The 17,225-nt window shown below is 42.5% G+C and overlaps 2 protein-coding genes across 2 annotated transcripts in view; both read left to right on the forward strand.

Annotated features, from left to right (window-relative positions):
* LOC124553501 (serine/threonine-protein phosphatase 6 regulatory ankyrin repeat subunit C-like) overlaps positions 1-17,225 on the forward strand; it is a 211,211-nt gene that overhangs the window by 24,120 nt on the left and 169,866 nt on the right. The window contains exon 3 of the mRNA XM_047127355.1: positions 1,003-1,535. Coding sequence (XP_046983311.1) covers positions 1,003-1,535 — 533 coding nt within the window. The remainder of the gene's footprint in view (positions 1-1,002; positions 1,536-17,225) is intronic.
* The window catches only part of LOC124553920 (poly [ADP-ribose] polymerase tankyrase-2-like), a 107,056-nt gene that overhangs the window by 23,966 nt on the left and 65,865 nt on the right, over positions 1-17,225 (forward strand). The window lies entirely within an intron of this gene.

Genomic DNA, 17,225 nt, shown 5'->3' on the forward strand with positions numbered 1-17,225 from the left:
ATTTTCTGAATTGCACAGGTGGGAACTTTCCCTGCAATACATCCTACGTTCCCGTAACCCTCCTGGCCTCGACCTTTGTCAGTCACTGTCCTCACCCATCCAGCCCCCTCCCTGTTCCCATTCCAGCACTACACAGCCGTCATTTCACTGCCACACCCAGTCTTTTAATTTCTTTTATTTTTATTTCTCTCCTTTCCGCTACTTACCCCCTCTCCTCCCTCCGCATCTTCTCTCCTGCCCTCTGTCTAAACTACAACACTTCACTGCCCCCCACTCCCCCCATAGTATCCCTCCCCCTCCCTGCCCCAGCCTCCTCCTTACCCCCACCCAGTCTCCACTCCCATCATGCACTGATGCTGCTGCTCGCAGTGTAGTTTCAGCTCTCTGAGACTGCAGACGCGTGTGCAAGTTGCGCTTGCGTGAGTGTGCGTGTGTATATGTGTGTGTACTGCTGACAGAGGCCTTAATGGCCGAAAGCTATGATTGTGTGAATCTTTTTATTGTGCCTATCGCAGCTCAGCATCTCTGCTATATGGTGAGTAGCAACTTTCCTTCTCTCGTATTGTTACATTCCGTCCTGGATTTTCTATTCTTTGACATGCTTATGTATAATGTTTGTATGCAAGTATGGATTAAACACATTTAGGATTGTGTTAGCTTTGTATTTGTTATGTTGAATCAAACAATAAAAGTCTTTTCACAAATATGATAAAGCTCAAAAATTTAAGAGTAAATAGTTTGTCCAAAGAGTGCTTGTTGTTCCATATTTTGCATTATATGCTTCAAGTCAGTAAATATCTTGTACTACACGTGTTCTAATGTAGCCTTTATTCTTCCTCAGCATTCCAGCTATCTCCGTGCCAAATTTCATCCCACTCGGTTCAGCAGTTTAGTTGTGAAGCGTGACAGACAGTGTTACTTTCGCATTTGTAACATCGGTAATAATTACACGTGCCATATCGCCAGTGTAGAGAATTGTGCTGACTGTGGTGTATTTTGCAGGACTTCATCTGTGAAGCAGACTTCACCTGTGAACCAGACACAGAACATGGCAGCAAGGCTGACAGAGGCAGCTAAATGTGGCAGAGCGGATGAGCTGCAGAACCTGCTGGCCGAAGGTGCACCAGTTGATGCGAGAGATACCAGTGGGTTTACAGCCCTGCACCTGGCAGTGATGAACACTGGTAAAAGTAAGTTGTTCGGGTTGAACACAGCCTCAGATGTGGGACTGCGCGCTGTCAAGTGTCTGCTGAATGCGGGGGCAAATGTCAATGCGGAAGACTTGAACAAGCAGACACCTCTGCACCTGGCTGCTTATCGAGGTGATTTGAAGATCCTGTGGGTGCTGCTAACATCGCCAGTGCAGTTAAATGCCCGCGATCGTTGGGGGAAAACGCCGCTCCACTGGGCTGCCACCACCACAAAGAAAGAAGCGACGAGGATGCTGCTGCTTGCCGGAGCAGACAAGAAGGCGAGCGATAGCGAAGGTTTTACCCCGGAAGATATGGCGAGCTCGTCCACTAAAAAATTATTCAGTGTGTATTGAATGTTGTGTAAATAAGCTTTCTGCTTTTGTACCTCTTAAATTTTGTGAAAATGAGTAATTTAAGTCTACTTTTCCAGTTGTATCAAAGAAAACTTTGTAATAAAATATTTTGCAGGATTTCTACTCCATTGACTGCCTTCCGGAGGGTAGCTGCTATTAATGTAGTGATGAAATTACAATGAAATGAATACCCCTAGCTGCATACAGGCGTCACTACATGTCGACGGGGACAGTTGAAAATGCGTGGCCCGACCTGGACTCGAACCCGGGATCTCGTGCTTACGTGGCAGACGCCCTATCCGTCTGAGCCACCGAGGGCACGGAGGGTAGTGCACGTCTCCTGTGAGACCCACATTCCCATCTCACATCTTCATATATAAATAATGTAGTGACAGTTTTGTTGTTACCCTCGACATTGTGAAACTAATTTGTTAATCACCATTAATAGTATGAATTTGCACTTCTGTGGCATTTATAATCAATATTTATGTGCTGGGTGCACCAGTTACAGGAATGTAATTACTTTTCGTTAAAGTAATCTGTTTTATTTATGAAGTGATTTGTTTTGGGCCATGCAACTCTACCAATCCGTGTGTGGTTAGTCAGGGATTCTTCACACACTGTTCTGTCCATATCTAAGTACTTATTTTAATGTTGAAGCATGTTACTTTGGATATGCAGAAGAGTTCAAGACTTACATTTAAGTCTTCAAAGGGTTCCAGAGGTCAATGCAATGCTTCATCAAACACTAGTGATGAGATGTCAAATTAGTAAGCGTATTGTGATCAGTGATGTAGTTCAGTTTAGTTCTAACAGGTAGTCTACCATAGAAAAGATGGTTTTCTATTTTGTGCTGGTATATTGCAGTGCCTGATGTTCTTTGTATATTTAGCTCCTTTTGAATCATCAATTTTTTCTTGAGGAAAGTTCAGTTGATTGAAGTGCAGTATGAGACATCTATCAAGAGCTTGTTAGAAGTTGGATATTTTTCTAGTACACAGCATACTGTTTTCATATATATACAAACTGTTGCCTCAGAGGGTAAGGAGTCATTCCAATCCCGGGAGCGGAAAGACTTACCTTAGGGGGAAAAAAGGACAGGTATACACTCGCACAACACACACATATCCATCCACACATATACAGACACAAGCAGACAGATGAAATTTTGCACTTTGCACAAGTGCGAAAGCTTGAATTTTGTGTGTATGTTTGTGTTTGTTTGTGTGTCTATCGACCTGCCAGCACTTTCGTTCGGTAAGTCACATCATCATTGTTTTTAGATATATTTTTCCCACGTGGAATGTTTCCCTCTATTATATTATATTTTTCCCACGTGGAATGTTTCCCTCTATTATATAGAGGAAACATTATAATAGAAGGAAACATTCCACGTGGGAAAAAATATATCTAAAAACAAAGATGATGTGACTTACCAAACGAAAGCGCTGGCACGTCGATAGACACACAAACATACACACAAAATTCAAGCTTTCGCAACAAACTGTTGCCTCATCAGGAAAGAGGGAAGGAGAGGGAAAGACGAAAGGACGAAAGGATGTGGGTTTTAAGGGAGAGGGTAAGGAGTCATTCCAATCCCGGGAGCGGAAAGACTTACCTTAGGGGGCACTGTTTTAAAGGCACTGGACTCATCTGGAAGGAGTGAATTTAAGTCCCTGTTTGGCTGTTTATGTTGACCACTGGTGACAAATGTTTGAGACAGATTATTTATAAGGCCTTCAGTCGCTCTCTTGCTCCCAAATGGGATTCTCGTGAGGATGTGCTCTGACGATTTTGTCATTGTTGTGACACTAAAAACTCATTCCCATTTGTTAACAGTGGCATTGTAGGTGCTTTGTGTAATAAATCAGTGACTCATTTGCTTGTATTGTTACTTGTGTTCTTCAAAATTTGGGAATGATCTAAAAAAATTTGCATAATATTTTGGTTCTCTGTTTGGACAGTGTTATTTCATTTCATAGAATTATACGTCTGTAGGATTGACTGTCGTGAGAAATTATGTGCGTAAGCCAGAAGAACAGAATAAATTTTCATTTGGCAATGGAGGGATTAAAACTATGTGCCAGAGTGGGACTCCACCCAGAACCTGTGCCTTTTGTGGGAAAACGCTGTTTCTGACTGAGCTAGTTAGGTATTGACTCATTAACAGCTCTCAAAGCTGTGGCAGTTTTAATCTACCGGGAAGTTTCAAACTGTTGCACATTCCACTGCACATCCTGGACGCAGTCCCTTAGGTTGTAGCTAAGCCATTGCTACACAGTATGCTTTCTTCCAGGAGCGCTAGTACCATCAGGTATGCCTCACAACTTCTGTGAAACTAGGGAGGTAGATGATGTTCCAGTGGAGGTAAAGTTGTGAGGGCGTGTTGCAAAATGCAAAGGTGCTGTATTCAAGTCTCAGTCTGGCACACAGGTTTAATCTGCCAGGAAGTTTCAAGCAGTCAGATGAAGGTCAGCATGCAGAAATGGCTGAGATAGTGACGAGGAGTAGATGCTGATGTAGGTTGGTGGAAGTCAGTAATATTCCTTTGTCATCGAGTTTTGTCTTGCTTAATTACATCTGTGCCCATGTTTCTAAGAACCTAGACACGTTCTGTTGCTTTAGTGTTGTTGGCTCCCACATTGCTGCTGCAGTCATCAACTGAACAGTACATGCTTGACAGTTCTGCCCTTCGTCTCACTGTAATTTTTTGTTTTTGAATTTTTTTGTGATCTTTTAAGTGGTGAAAGTGGTCAAGGAACAGTTGTAAAGTTTGTTAATGAGGCGTGTGACTGACATGTCATGTAGAGTTTCTGTGTGAGGGTAATATCTGTTCTACACAAGTCTACAAGTCTAGTGCAATATTAATCTTTTTGTCTTTGTTATTGTTTCTTGAAGTTGCCTCGAAAGTGCCAATAAGTGCCAATATGTTTTTAACCTTAGTATGCCACTGCAGTTTACTACATTACTTATTGTGTTGCCTCATCAGGAAAGAGGGAAGGAGAGGGAAAGACGAAAGGATGTGGGTTTTAAGGGAGAGGGTAAGGAGTCATTCCAATCCCGGGAAAAAAGGACGGGTATACACTCGCACAACACACACACATCCATCCACACATATACAGACACAAGCAGACAGATGAAATTTTGCACTTTGCACAAGTGAGGTGCAAGACAAGAGGAAGATCAATGTCTACGTAAGATTTTTTTAATTTGACTTGAAACATATATGTATATAATGTACTTTAAATATGTCTGCTTGTGTCTGTATATGTGTGGATGGATATGTGTGTGTGTGTGCGAGTGTATATCCGTCCTCCTTTCCCCCTAAGGTAAGTCTTTCCGCTCCCGGGATTGGAATGACTCCTTACCCTCCTATGCTACCTTTTGATGGGCCATCTAGCCTCCCAAAACACCAAACCTCTAGTCTGGTCCAGGTTCATTGATGATATCTTCATGACCTGGACACGGCCAAGACATCCTGTCTTCATTCCTTCACAACCTCAACACCTTCTCTCCCATCCACTTCACCCAGTGTGCCACATTCCTATAAGTTGATCACCTTCTCTCTGATGGCTCCATCTGCATCTCTGTCCACATTAAACCCACCAACCATCAAAAGTACCTGCATTTTGTGAGCTGTCATCCCTTCCACAGCAAAAAATCCTCCCCATGTAGCTTGGCTGCCCATTGAGAAAAACTAATTTGCTCAGTATGTTGAGGGTCTCACCAAGCCCTTCACAGACAGGCATTATCCCCCAGACGTAGTCCGCAAACGGATCTGCTGTGCCATTTCCCCTGACACGCCCAATCCTCCCACCATCCCCAAGAACCAGCCACAAAGGAGTGCCCAAATGTCCCTTTCATTGCCCAGTAGTACCTCGAACTGGAACAACTGAACCACATCCTTCACCAGGGCTTTGATTACCTATCTTTGTGCCCTGAAATGATGGACGTCCTACCTGAGATACTTCCCCCCCCCCCCCCCCCCCCCCCCCCCCCCCCCCACTAAATTAGTGTTTCATCACCCACTCGACCTCCACAACATAGTAGTCCACCCGTATGCCACTCCCAATCCCAATCCCTTGCCACGAGGATCATATCCCTGTGGAAGACCCACATGCAAAATCTGCTCTTCCTATTCCAATCCTGTCACAGGTATATTCTACCCCATCAGGGGCTGGGCTACCTGTGAAAGCAGCCATGTCATTTACCAGCTCTGCTGCAATCATTGCACAGCTTTTTATATTGGTATGACTACCAACCAGTTGTCCACCAGGATGAACGGCCACCATTAAACTGTGGCTGAGAGCAAAGTAGACCACCCGGTGACACGGCATGCTGCTGAACATAACACACTTTAATTCAATGGCTGCTTCGCTACCTGAGCCATCTGGATCCTCCCCTCCACCACCAGCTTTTCTAAACTGCACAGATGGGAGTTATCCTTCCAACATATTCTCTGCTTCTGTAATTATCCCAGCCTCAACCTATGGTAACATACTGTCCCCACATCCTCCATCCAACAGTGTCCATCTCTTTTGTCCTATCTTCTCCTCCCCATTCTTATCTCCCAACCTGTTTATTTGCAGCACTCCACCAATGCATCTGCCTGTCTTTCCTCACTCCTCTTCTTTTTTCCCCAACTCCCAGCCCCACAATCTCCTGAGCGCTGCGGCTGTTGGCAGTCTAATCCCTGCACGCTCCACCAGACAGTGTTCGTCTCTGCTCCCCACCCTTACAGTACTACCCCCTTCTCTTCCCATCCCCACCCCTCCAGATTGCTACTTGCATCCCACAACATGGTGGTGCATTCCGACCCAACATGCTGGAGTTGGCGGTCGTGTGTTTTTGTGTGTGTTTTATTGACGAAGGCTGCAGCCAAAATCTATATGTGAGTGTCTTTCAATTGTGCCTGTCTGCAACGTGATGTGTCTTCTTTACGGTGAGTAGCAATCTGTGTTTCCCTATATTGTTGATATTCCCACCTGGAGTTTCCATTGTTTGATGAAGAGTAAATATTAATTCCTGCAACAATATCCAAGTATCAGAAGAGAATATTATGTCTATGGTTTGGAAGATCAACACTTCTGTGGTATCAGTCCCTGTTGACATACGGCAGCTGATTGCGGTCTGGTCAGATGTTCAATAAACGACAGCAACAGCAGCATAGTGGCTCACTCTCCACATTGTGCTGGTGTCTCATCGGTGGGAGCTGTGTTTGATTCAAACCGACTTTTTTTTTCTCTGCCTGCAGCGTTGTGGTGTATGGGTTAGATAATTGGGAGTTCAATTGTCTGATTTGCCAATACCTCTTCTTTCTTCTTGTTTGTCCTGGCTTCCTGAGATCTCTCGGTGAAGAGCACGGTAAATATAACAAGTTTCGTAGTGGTACAATGAAATTATGCAACAGTTTGTAATCTCATTGTTTGTTAATTTGTATTTATGGAAAAGGTAAACTCTCTCTTGCTATTCTCACGCGTCATCAAAATTTGTGTCGCATCTATGTGTGTAATGGACGTTACTGTGTCGCGAACCGTTTCAATGAATTCCTTACGACGTTGCTTGGCAACGCAATCAGCAGCGTCATACATGTATCTATTTCAATTGATCCTCAATATTTTAAATAACCCTTCGGTTAGTTTTTGTCCAAATGAGCACTTGTGTCAAAATTAACTTCAGCTTTGTGGATTAAATCCAAGCCTATTCATAGCCATTGTCCGCATTTTACTTAACAGCCCAATCTTGCACTGGCACGTAACTTATTCCAAATCTATATGAAGATGGTATCTGTTCTTTCGGACATGTTCAACTGTCCCAGTTGATATACATCAACTGGGACAGTTGAAAATGTGTGCCCCGACCGGGACTGGAACCGGGATCTCCTGCTTACATGGCAGACGCTCTATCCATCTGAGCCACCCAGGGCACAGAGGATAGTGTGGCTGAAGAGATTTATCCCTTGCACGCTCCCCGTGAGACCCACCTTCCCAAATTGACGTCCATATGCTACATTCGTAGTACCCCTGCCCATTACACTCATTACTCGCAGCAGACAATCTTACAGAGTCCCATAAGAATTCAGGCAATGCGTGTGCATCCAGCACAGAAGAAGGACAATGGCAGGTTATCCTTAACTATATGAAGATGGTATCTGTTTTTTCAGACACACAAATTCACGCACCTTTTCAGGCATAGAAAAACAAAAACACCTTTATATTAAATATTTCCCATTCTAAATAGACTTCGGGAGTTTATATTTCACAATCAATAAAATTTTGTCGCCTGAGAGAAACTATTAATTTGCCAAAATGGATTTAGATCACAATTAGTTTGTGTTTGGACAATGACATCACAAATCAACACTTGCTTGAAATGAATGCAATACATGCACTAAAAGTACCATCTGTAAAGTAATGTACTGATTTTTTTACTACAAATTTGCTATCCCTTGTATCACTACACTGATACAGTATTAGATCAGTGCTGAAACAGCTGGCTACAGTGAAGATTTAGCAGTAGATTCGTTATTGTTTGATGCATGCTTGAAGCCACCCAAAGTATGTAACGACTTGTAGAAGAGGTACTAAAAGTGTTTACGGAGAAGGTGACAGCAAAATTCAATAAGGCAATCAAAGGGTTAAATATAAACATAGAAAATCTTAGACAAAATTATGTATGACAAATGCAAATTTAGAAAACATATAAAAGAATCTAGGAAGCAAATAAGAAAACGCATACTTCATTGTCCCACAGAGAATAATAACGGAGTTAACCGAGGAGGTGCAGTCAGGGGTAATTAAACAATGTGATCTTGTGAGAATCAAACATAACTAACAATCTGAAAGGTTAATAATGACATAAAGCAAATGAGAGGCTTTTATGAATAGGAAGTTAAAACAATTCAAGAATAAATCTCAGATAACATCTGTTCAGAGATCATACTGATCATTGTACAATAATACACATCCTTTTGCATCTTTGATGAGGAGAGGAAATGGACATTGAAAACCAGCGAATATTGAGGAGGATTTCAAATTACCATAAACCCTTTTATAAATGCAACCCACCAGCAAAAACTGATATAAGGATATAAAAGATCTATGTAGTTTGCAATCTGAGATTATAAAATAAAATAATAAATGATATATTAAACAGTAAATATTCAGCTGTGGTTACAAGAGCTATATGTTAGCATCATCACAGTCAGTGGTGGAGGGGGATGGGCAGGGTTTCAATACGTCCAATCCTCTCCGACTAGATATTATGCAACATCCTCCATTTATATGTATCATAATCAGAATTTAGTTGCAATTAAGAACCAGCCAGACAAGAAATTCAAGCTTTCGCAACAAACTGTTGCTTCATTGGGAAAGAGGAAAGGAGAGGGAAAGATGAAAGGATGTGGGTTTTAAGGGAGAGGGTAAGGAGTCATTCCAATCCTGGGAGCGGAAAGACTTACCTTGGGGGAAAAAAGGACAGGTATACACTCGCACGCGCGCGCACACACACACACACACACACACACACACACACACACACACACACACACACACACACACACATATCCATCCGCACATACACAGACACAAGCAGACATTTGCGAAAGCTTGAATTTTGTGTGTATGTTTGTGTTTGTTTGTGTGTCTATCAACCTGCCAGCACTTCTGTTTGGCAAGAGGGAAAGACAAAAGGATCCGTCCTTTTTCCCCCTAAGGTAAGTCTTTCCGCTCCCGGGATTGGAATGACTCCTTACCCTCTCCCTTAAAACCCACATCCTTTCGTCTTTCCCGCTCCTTTCCTCTTTCCCGATGAAGCAACAGTTTGTTGCGAAAGCTTGAATTTCGTGTGTATGTTTGTGTGTCTGTCGACCTGCCAGCACTTTCGTTCGGTAAGTCACATCATCTTTGTTTTTAGATATATTTTTCCCACGTGGAATGTTTCCCTCTATTATATTCGTATCATATATATAAACATGAATATACAGTGAACGTGTATACTTTGTATCTATATGGCTTCGAAAGTATACCATTTGTACTTGCATCTTTACTCCCTATTCCTATTCATAAATTCTTCTAAACTATAACATTGCTTTTTATTCATTTAAAAATTCTTCTAGATTATAATAACATTTGCTTTTTAGGTGTGTGCCAATGGTCTCCAATGTGGATTCCTCAAATATTGACCTTATCTTATTTCTGATCTTCAGAGCCAAGTAATACGGAGTATTTTCATATACTGTGAGTCGGTGACAAGGTAGCATGTATTTCAATTTATGTCTAGTTTCATAGGCATGTGTGAATGTATTTCCTTCAAACAGATGTGAGTTTTTCTGGTCAAAGAGAAGTATTTCATATATGAAGATGGAAGGGATTGTCATGAAGTCCAGGCATTTGAATAGTGGTTTGCATATTGTTTCATATCTGAAATACGCGTGGTATACAGTTTTCTTCACTGTTAAATCCGTTACTTTGTGTAGTACCCTCATTGCATAAACTAAACTATTTAATGTCTTCAGTAAACTGTCCACATGATCGGTCCATTTCAAGTTTTTATTTAAAGTTATCCCAAGAAATTTTACAGAATCAACTGTGGCCAGTTCTTTACCTGAATATTCTATTTGTGATATACATTCAGTAGTTTGTTTGGTCCTGAAGTGTACGATTTGGGTTTTTTCAAGATTTAATTTCATAGCATTATCTTTTATCCATTGTTCAAGTTCTTGTAGAGTTTTTTTCGTGGTCCCTACTAATTCGTCAGTGTTTTTGCAGCAGACTACAGCAGATGAGTCATCTGTGTAAAGTATTGTATCTGTATTTACTTAGCTAGATATGTCATTTATGTAATATAAGAACAGAAGTGGTCCTAATATCGAGCCCTGGGGCACGCCTGCTTGAATTTCTTTCCAGCTGGAGCAAGTTTTCTCTCCCTTTTGATGTATCACCACCCTTTGGTATCTGATTTTGAGATAAGATGAAAACCATCTTATAGATTTTCCATGGAAGCCATAGGTACCCAATTTTTGGAGCAGTAGCTTATGGTTTACTGTGTCAAACACCTTTGAGAGGTCACAAAAAATACCAGGTACACTTCTTTTATTGTCAAGGCATTTACTTACTTTGGAGATTAGTTCATTTACAGCTTGTAAAGTGTTTCATCCCTTCCTAAACCCGTATTGCTTATTGAGAATAAGGGTATAGGTGGAGGAAGAGAAGAATGCTACTTGTGAAGCATGCAGGGGCTAGACTGCCAAGAGGCACAGCATCGGGAAGTTCTGGGACAGGGAGGTGAGCGTGAAGGGAGGGGTAGGGAATGGAGCGAAGAAGGAGAGAAGTAGGGAAAGATGGGCAGGTCATTGGCAGAGGGATAATTTCGGGAGTAGAGAATGTATTGTAAGGATAACTCCCAGGTGAACAGTTCAGAAAAGCTGGTGGTGGGCTGTTGAGATGTTGGATGAAGTGATCACTATATCGAGCAGAAATCTGCAGATATCAGTCTCGGAATGCTGACCGGAACTGATGTTGGAATCTTCCTACAAATTGGTTAGGGGGCTTGAAGATGGCATAGTAAATTGCCAAAACTGGTAGCCTAATAAAAAACAGGAAATTAGGGAAGTGAAAAGTGCTCAATTTGACTTTCTGTACTGAACAGCCGAGTCCTGCAACCATCTCTGGAAAGATGGACATACCGAGACAGGATGTTCTGGAGGTTGGGTAGGTGACAGAACACCAGTTTAGGAGGGGTGGGAATGATCTCAGATAGGATGTCCCTCGTTTCAGGGTATGATGATAGGTAATCAAAGCTCTGGTGAAAGATGTCGTTCAGTTGCTACAGTCTGGGGTGGTACTGGGTGAGAAAGGGGGCACTTCTTTGTGCTTGGTTCTAGGGGGTGGTAGGAGGATTGGGGTGTTAGGGGAAACGGCATAGGAGATATGTTTGTGGACTAGGTCTGAGGGATAGCGTGTCTGTGAAAGCCTTTGTGAGATCCTGAAGATACTGGGCAAGGGAATTCATGCCACAGCAGATATGCCATCCCAGTGTGGCCAGATTGGATGGGAGGGATTTTTTGCTGTGAAAGGAATGACAGCTGTCAAAATGCAGGTACTGTTGGTGGTTGGCAGGTTTAATGTAGGCATAGATAGAGAGGAGGAAGAAAACATCCAGGAAGGGGGCGTGCTGTATCAGGGACAATCAGGTGAAGCAGATGAGAGACAAAGTGTTGAGATCGTTAAGGAATGGAGATGGGGTGTCTTGGCCCAGAGTTTATGTCACGGAAATATTGTCAGTGAACGAGACTAGGGGTTTTGCAGTTTCGGAGGCAAGGAAGGTCTCCTCTATACGGTTCATAAACACATTGGCATAGAATGGTGTCATGCAGGATCCCACAGCTATGCCACAGGTTAGTTTTTATACTTCTCCTTCAAGGGAGAAGTAGTAGTGAGTTAGGATAAAGCTAGTGAGTTGTATGTGGAATGAGGTAGTGGATTTGGAGTCTGAATGATGTCGGGAAAGGTAGTGTTCAATAGCGGTAAGGCAATGGGCGTGAGGGATGTTAGTGTGAAAGAACGTGGCATCAGCTATTACCAGTAGGAAACCAGGAGGTAAACAGGTGGGGATGGTGTTGATTTGGAGAAGAAAGTGGTTGGTATCTTTGATGTGGAAGGCTGGATTACGGGCAATTGGTTGGAGGTGTTGATCAATGAGGGCTAAAGTTCTTTCAGCGGGGGCACAATAACAAGCCATAATGGGGTGTCCAGAATTATTGGGTTTGTAGATTTTGGGGAGTATGTAGAAGGTGTGGGTGTGGGGTTTAATAGGCATGAGGAGGGAAATGGATTCAGGGGAGAGGTGCTGGGAAAAACCTAAGGCTTTAAGCATTGATTGCAAGTTATTATGGACTTTTGGCTTGGGATCAGTCAGGCAGAGTTTATAGGCGGAGGAGTCAGACAATTGGCAGAGGGCTTCTGCTAGGTAGTCACTGCAATTTATAACAGCAGTGATGGAACCTTTGTCTGCAGTTAGGATGATTAGGTCAGGATCTGTTTTGAGGTTGTGGCCTTTGAGGAAGGCACCTGGGGATGGATGGTAAGGCCAAGTTGGAGGTAAGGAATTCATGGAAGGTGACCAGCAGGTGGTTTGGGGGGGGGGGGGGGGGGATCACAGTTGAATTCACTGTTGAATGGTAATATGAACTGGGAGAGGCAGGGTTCGATATTGGGATTAAGTTGGTTTTGGTTTGGTGACACAGAAGTGTTTCCATTGCAGAGATTGGGAGACAGAGAGTAGGTCTTTGACAAGTCCAGTATGTTTAAACTTGGGTGTAGGGCTACAAGTGAGGCCTTTGAATAGGACTGAAACTTCAGTGGTGCTGAGAGTTTTGGTGGAAAGGTTAAAACAGTGTTACAGAATGTTTCGCCTCTGGATTTGGTGGAGTGTTGGAAGATATTTTTGGGGGATGTGGCAAGTTGGAAAGATCAGTTAGGTAGGGTTTGGGTGCCATGCGGAGGAACACTGTGTATAGGACAGGGGTGGAAGGTGGTGCCCCAAGGCAGCAGTAGGATGTCAGCATGTTGGATAACTTATGGAGGTGGTGTCTGGAATGCTGTCCCAGGTGCTGGAGAGCAAGCGATTCAATTTCAGAGACGTGATGTATGTAGCACGGATTGCACAGTAGCAGTATCTTGTGGAGGGATGCCTGTGTCATTGAGATGTTTTTTTTGCAGTACCATGTTTGAGAGGCCCGGGGGCAGTGCAATCTGAAAAAGTGAAGCTCATTGTGAAAGGAGGGGTGGGATCCATAGAAAGGAATTTTTACAGTTAGGCCATTGGCGGGAGTCCATGTCTTAGGCAACATTTCAGAAACAAGGTATGTGACTGGGTTTTAGGCAGGAAAGGCATACTTTTTGCACTGGTACAGAAAGATTTAGCAGATTTCCGTTGTGTCAGGGATGGTATATGGGAAACGGGGATGGTGCAGAAATGGGCAAAATAAGGCATTAGATGGTTGTGAGGGGAGCTGGATAAGAGAAAAGACATAAAAAATTCATAAAGACACGCACAGATATGCAGAAATACGCAGAGATACGTGAAATCACATAAAAATACATTCAAAATGTAGAGAAACGTGGGAGAAAAGAACGGATGAGGTATGGGAGTACGTGTGTGTGTGTGTTGCGATAAAGGAAGAGAGGGGAAAGGGGTTTCAGTTAGGTCGAGGATCACAAGCTCGTGCGGCACGGGAAGGGATGGAAAATAAAATGCTAAGGTAAGTGAGGATGAGGGAGGAAGTGGGATCAATAGGAATAAATGTAATTATCGGTGGTAAGAATACGGGACATAGGATGCTGTATCAACAATCCACGCAGACATGAAGCCGTATGTTGTGTGCGGACTGTCATCGATACGTTGTCGCTCGAAAGTGTATGCAGTTTGGAAGGTGGTGAATAAACACAGGAAAGATGAGAAAGAATAGACACTGAGAAGAGTAATGTTATAGCAGATAGTAACAAAGTAAAACATCAGAGGGTGTTATTTTGGTACGACTACCGACCAGCTGTCTGCAAGGATGAACAGCCACTGCTAAACTGTGGGGTACAACATGCAGCTGAATATAACGTGCCTGATTTCAGTGGCTACTTCACAACCCGAGCCATCTGGATCCTTGCCTCGACAACCAGCTTTCCCGAACTGTGCAGATGGAAGCTATCCTTACAACACATTCTCCGCTCCCGAAATTATCCCGGCCTCAACCTACGGTGACATGCTGCCCTCGCACATTCCACCCGACAGTTTCCACCCCCTCTGTCCTGTCGCTTCCTGCCTTTTCTAGTCTTCAGCCCTCTTTGTGTGCTGCCCTGTCCCAATGCACCCGCCCATCCTTCCCTGCTATTCTGCTTTTTCTCTCCATTTTCCCCACCTCCATGGTTCACAGCCTTCTGAGCGTTCCTCTCCCTCCCCACCCATGCACTGTTATCGCATCCCCTTCCACACTGCCTCCAGGTTGCTGCTTCCATTCCAGCTGACAGTTGCATTCTGGTCGAGCTGCTGGAGATGGCAGTCATGTGTGTGTGAGGTGTGCTTGCCTGTGCAAATGAATGTGTGTGTGTGTTTCTCTTTCTTTTTCTCACGAAGGCTGTGGTTGAAAGTAAGAGCAATCTATCTTTTTCTTACATTGTTGATATTCCAATCTGGAGTTTCTATTGTTTAAAAATTATAATAATGTAGAAGCAACTGCATCCTTATGGCACGTGTATTTCTTTTTCTTTTTTTAATTATAGTGTAAGGATATTAAAAAAACTATAAGTTAATGAGTTGGTGGGGAGGTGGAAGAGGGTAGACATCTACCTTGGAAGTAAGTAATGAGCTAACATCTAGGTACACATGTTAGCACAAGCCAAGGACAATGCATGAATATAATTCTTGAATGCTGAGAACTCAGGCCAGAGGAAAGCATTTGAGCCACAGTAGCTGGGTAAGCTAGCAGTGCAGAAGTAAGTTCTAGCTATAAAAGGGAGTAAGCTACCTTAAGTGTAAAAAAGTAGTAGAAGGGGTGAAAAATACTGCAAGATATATGATAGACACTGGTTAGATGGATCCCATCAAGGAAGGACCTATACCATAATGAGAGCAAAAGTAGATAGGGAGACAATATTGCTGTAACAGTTTAGGATTGTGTTGGAAGTGTTTTTCTGCATTAAGCGGTGTGTTCAAAAGTCTGGCAAGTGAATAATGTCGTTATTCAAAAGCTTACTCCAGGATAGTAAGGCAGAAGAGGTAACCTGGATAATGCAGCTCTTTGAAGTTGCATATTTGGATAAATAAATCAATGAGGACATGTTTACCTGAGCTTTGTTGTCTACATAAGGTGTAAAGGAAGATGAGTACTGACAAGGGAACCTCCCCATTGCACCCCCCTCAGATTTAGCTATAAGTTGGCACAGTGGATAGGCCTTGAAAAACTGAACACAGATCAATCAAGAAAACAGGAAGAAGTTGTGTGGAACTATGAAAAAATTTAGTAAAATATACAAACTGAGTAGTCCATGCCAAGATAGGCAACATCAAGGACAATGGGAGTCAAGGAGCGCCGTGGTCCTGTGGTTAGTGAGAGTAGCTACGGAACGAGAGGTCCTAGGTTCAAGTCTTCCCTCGAGTGAAAGTTTAATTTTTTATTTTCAGTTTATGTGACAAACTCTTACGTTTTCATCACTTTTTTGGGAGTGTTTATCACATCCACAAGAAAACGTAAATCGGGCAAGGTAGAAGAATCTTTTTACCCATTCGCTAAGTGTACAAGTTAGGTGGGTCGACAACATATTCCTGTCATGTGACGCACATGCCGTCACCAGTGTCGTATAGAATATATCAGACGTGTTTTCCTGTGGAGGAATCGGTTGACCTGTGACCTTGCAATCAAATGTTTTCGGTTCCCATTGGAGAGGTACATCCTCTCGTCTACTAATCTCACAGTTTTGCGATGTGGTCGCAAAACACAGACACTAAACTTATTACAGTGAACAGAGACGTCAATGAACGAACGGATTGATCATAACTTTGCGAAAATAAAGAAAGTAAAATTTTCAGTCAAGGGAAGACTTGAACCAAGGACCTCTCGTTCCGCAACTACTCACACTAACCACGGGACCACTGCACTCCTGAGCTCACATTATCCTTGATGTTGCCTATGTTGCACATGGACTACTCAGTTTGTATATTTTACTAATTTTTTTCAGAGTTCCCCACAACTTCTTCCTGTTTTCTCGATTGATCTGTGTTCAGTTTTTCAAGGCCTATCCACTGTGCCAACTTATAACTAAATCTGAGGGGGGTGCGATGGGGAGGTTCTCTAGTGAGTAAGGAGCAACCAAGTGTTGCGAGTTCCTTTTGACTTGTAACTCCCCAATAGAATGGTTCATGGTTATATAAGTAATGTCATGCAAATAAGTCTGGCCACTTACAATCTGAATGTGACCATGAATAGTTGTTAGATACGATAGAGAGTCAAAGAAAGGCACGAATTTATGAATATAGTTCCACATGATGAAACACATGTATCCTGGCATTCTGGCTTAGTAGCTAACCGTATGCTAGATTAAGTGCTAGTAATCAGGGATTCTATGCAGTTTTGATAAAAGTACTGAATTATGTGGCTGCATTTGTAAATGTTCATATGCAAAAGTCTTTACTCCTTTTCACATTTTCTGTGGGCTACTAAATAAACGACTTGGATAACAGAATTAGTTTCCTATACAGAAGAATCACTTACCTATTTCATGAGTAACTAGGTTGAACAGTTAGAGGTTGAGCCTGGACTGTACTCTGACAATCTCATGTGTGTATACCACACACATTCTTGATGTTAAAACTTAAAAAAGAATCATATGGTATGAAGAACATTGGTGTGAGAGTAAAGTTTTTCTTCTCATATTGCAAGTTAAATCCATGGACTGATGTAAGCCAAGTACAGGTAACCAAGTTAAGTAAGTTAAGATTGTTTAAAACGTAAGTACTAATTGATTGTAAAATAAGGTGTTATGGACTATGACCTGTTGTTTTGGAGAGAAGACATAAAAATAAATAAATGAATAAAATAACACTGTGACATATTGAAGACTGGAGTTGAAAAGCAGTTAACATTGATTTAGTTTATTTGTAGGATAACATGTCATAACTTCATCCATCT

This window comes from Schistocerca americana, chromosome 11 (genome assembly GCF_021461395.2).
Source record: "Schistocerca americana isolate TAMUIC-IGC-003095 chromosome 11, iqSchAmer2.1, whole genome shotgun sequence".
NCBI lineage: Eukaryota > Metazoa > Arthropoda > Insecta > Orthoptera > Acrididae > Schistocerca > Schistocerca americana.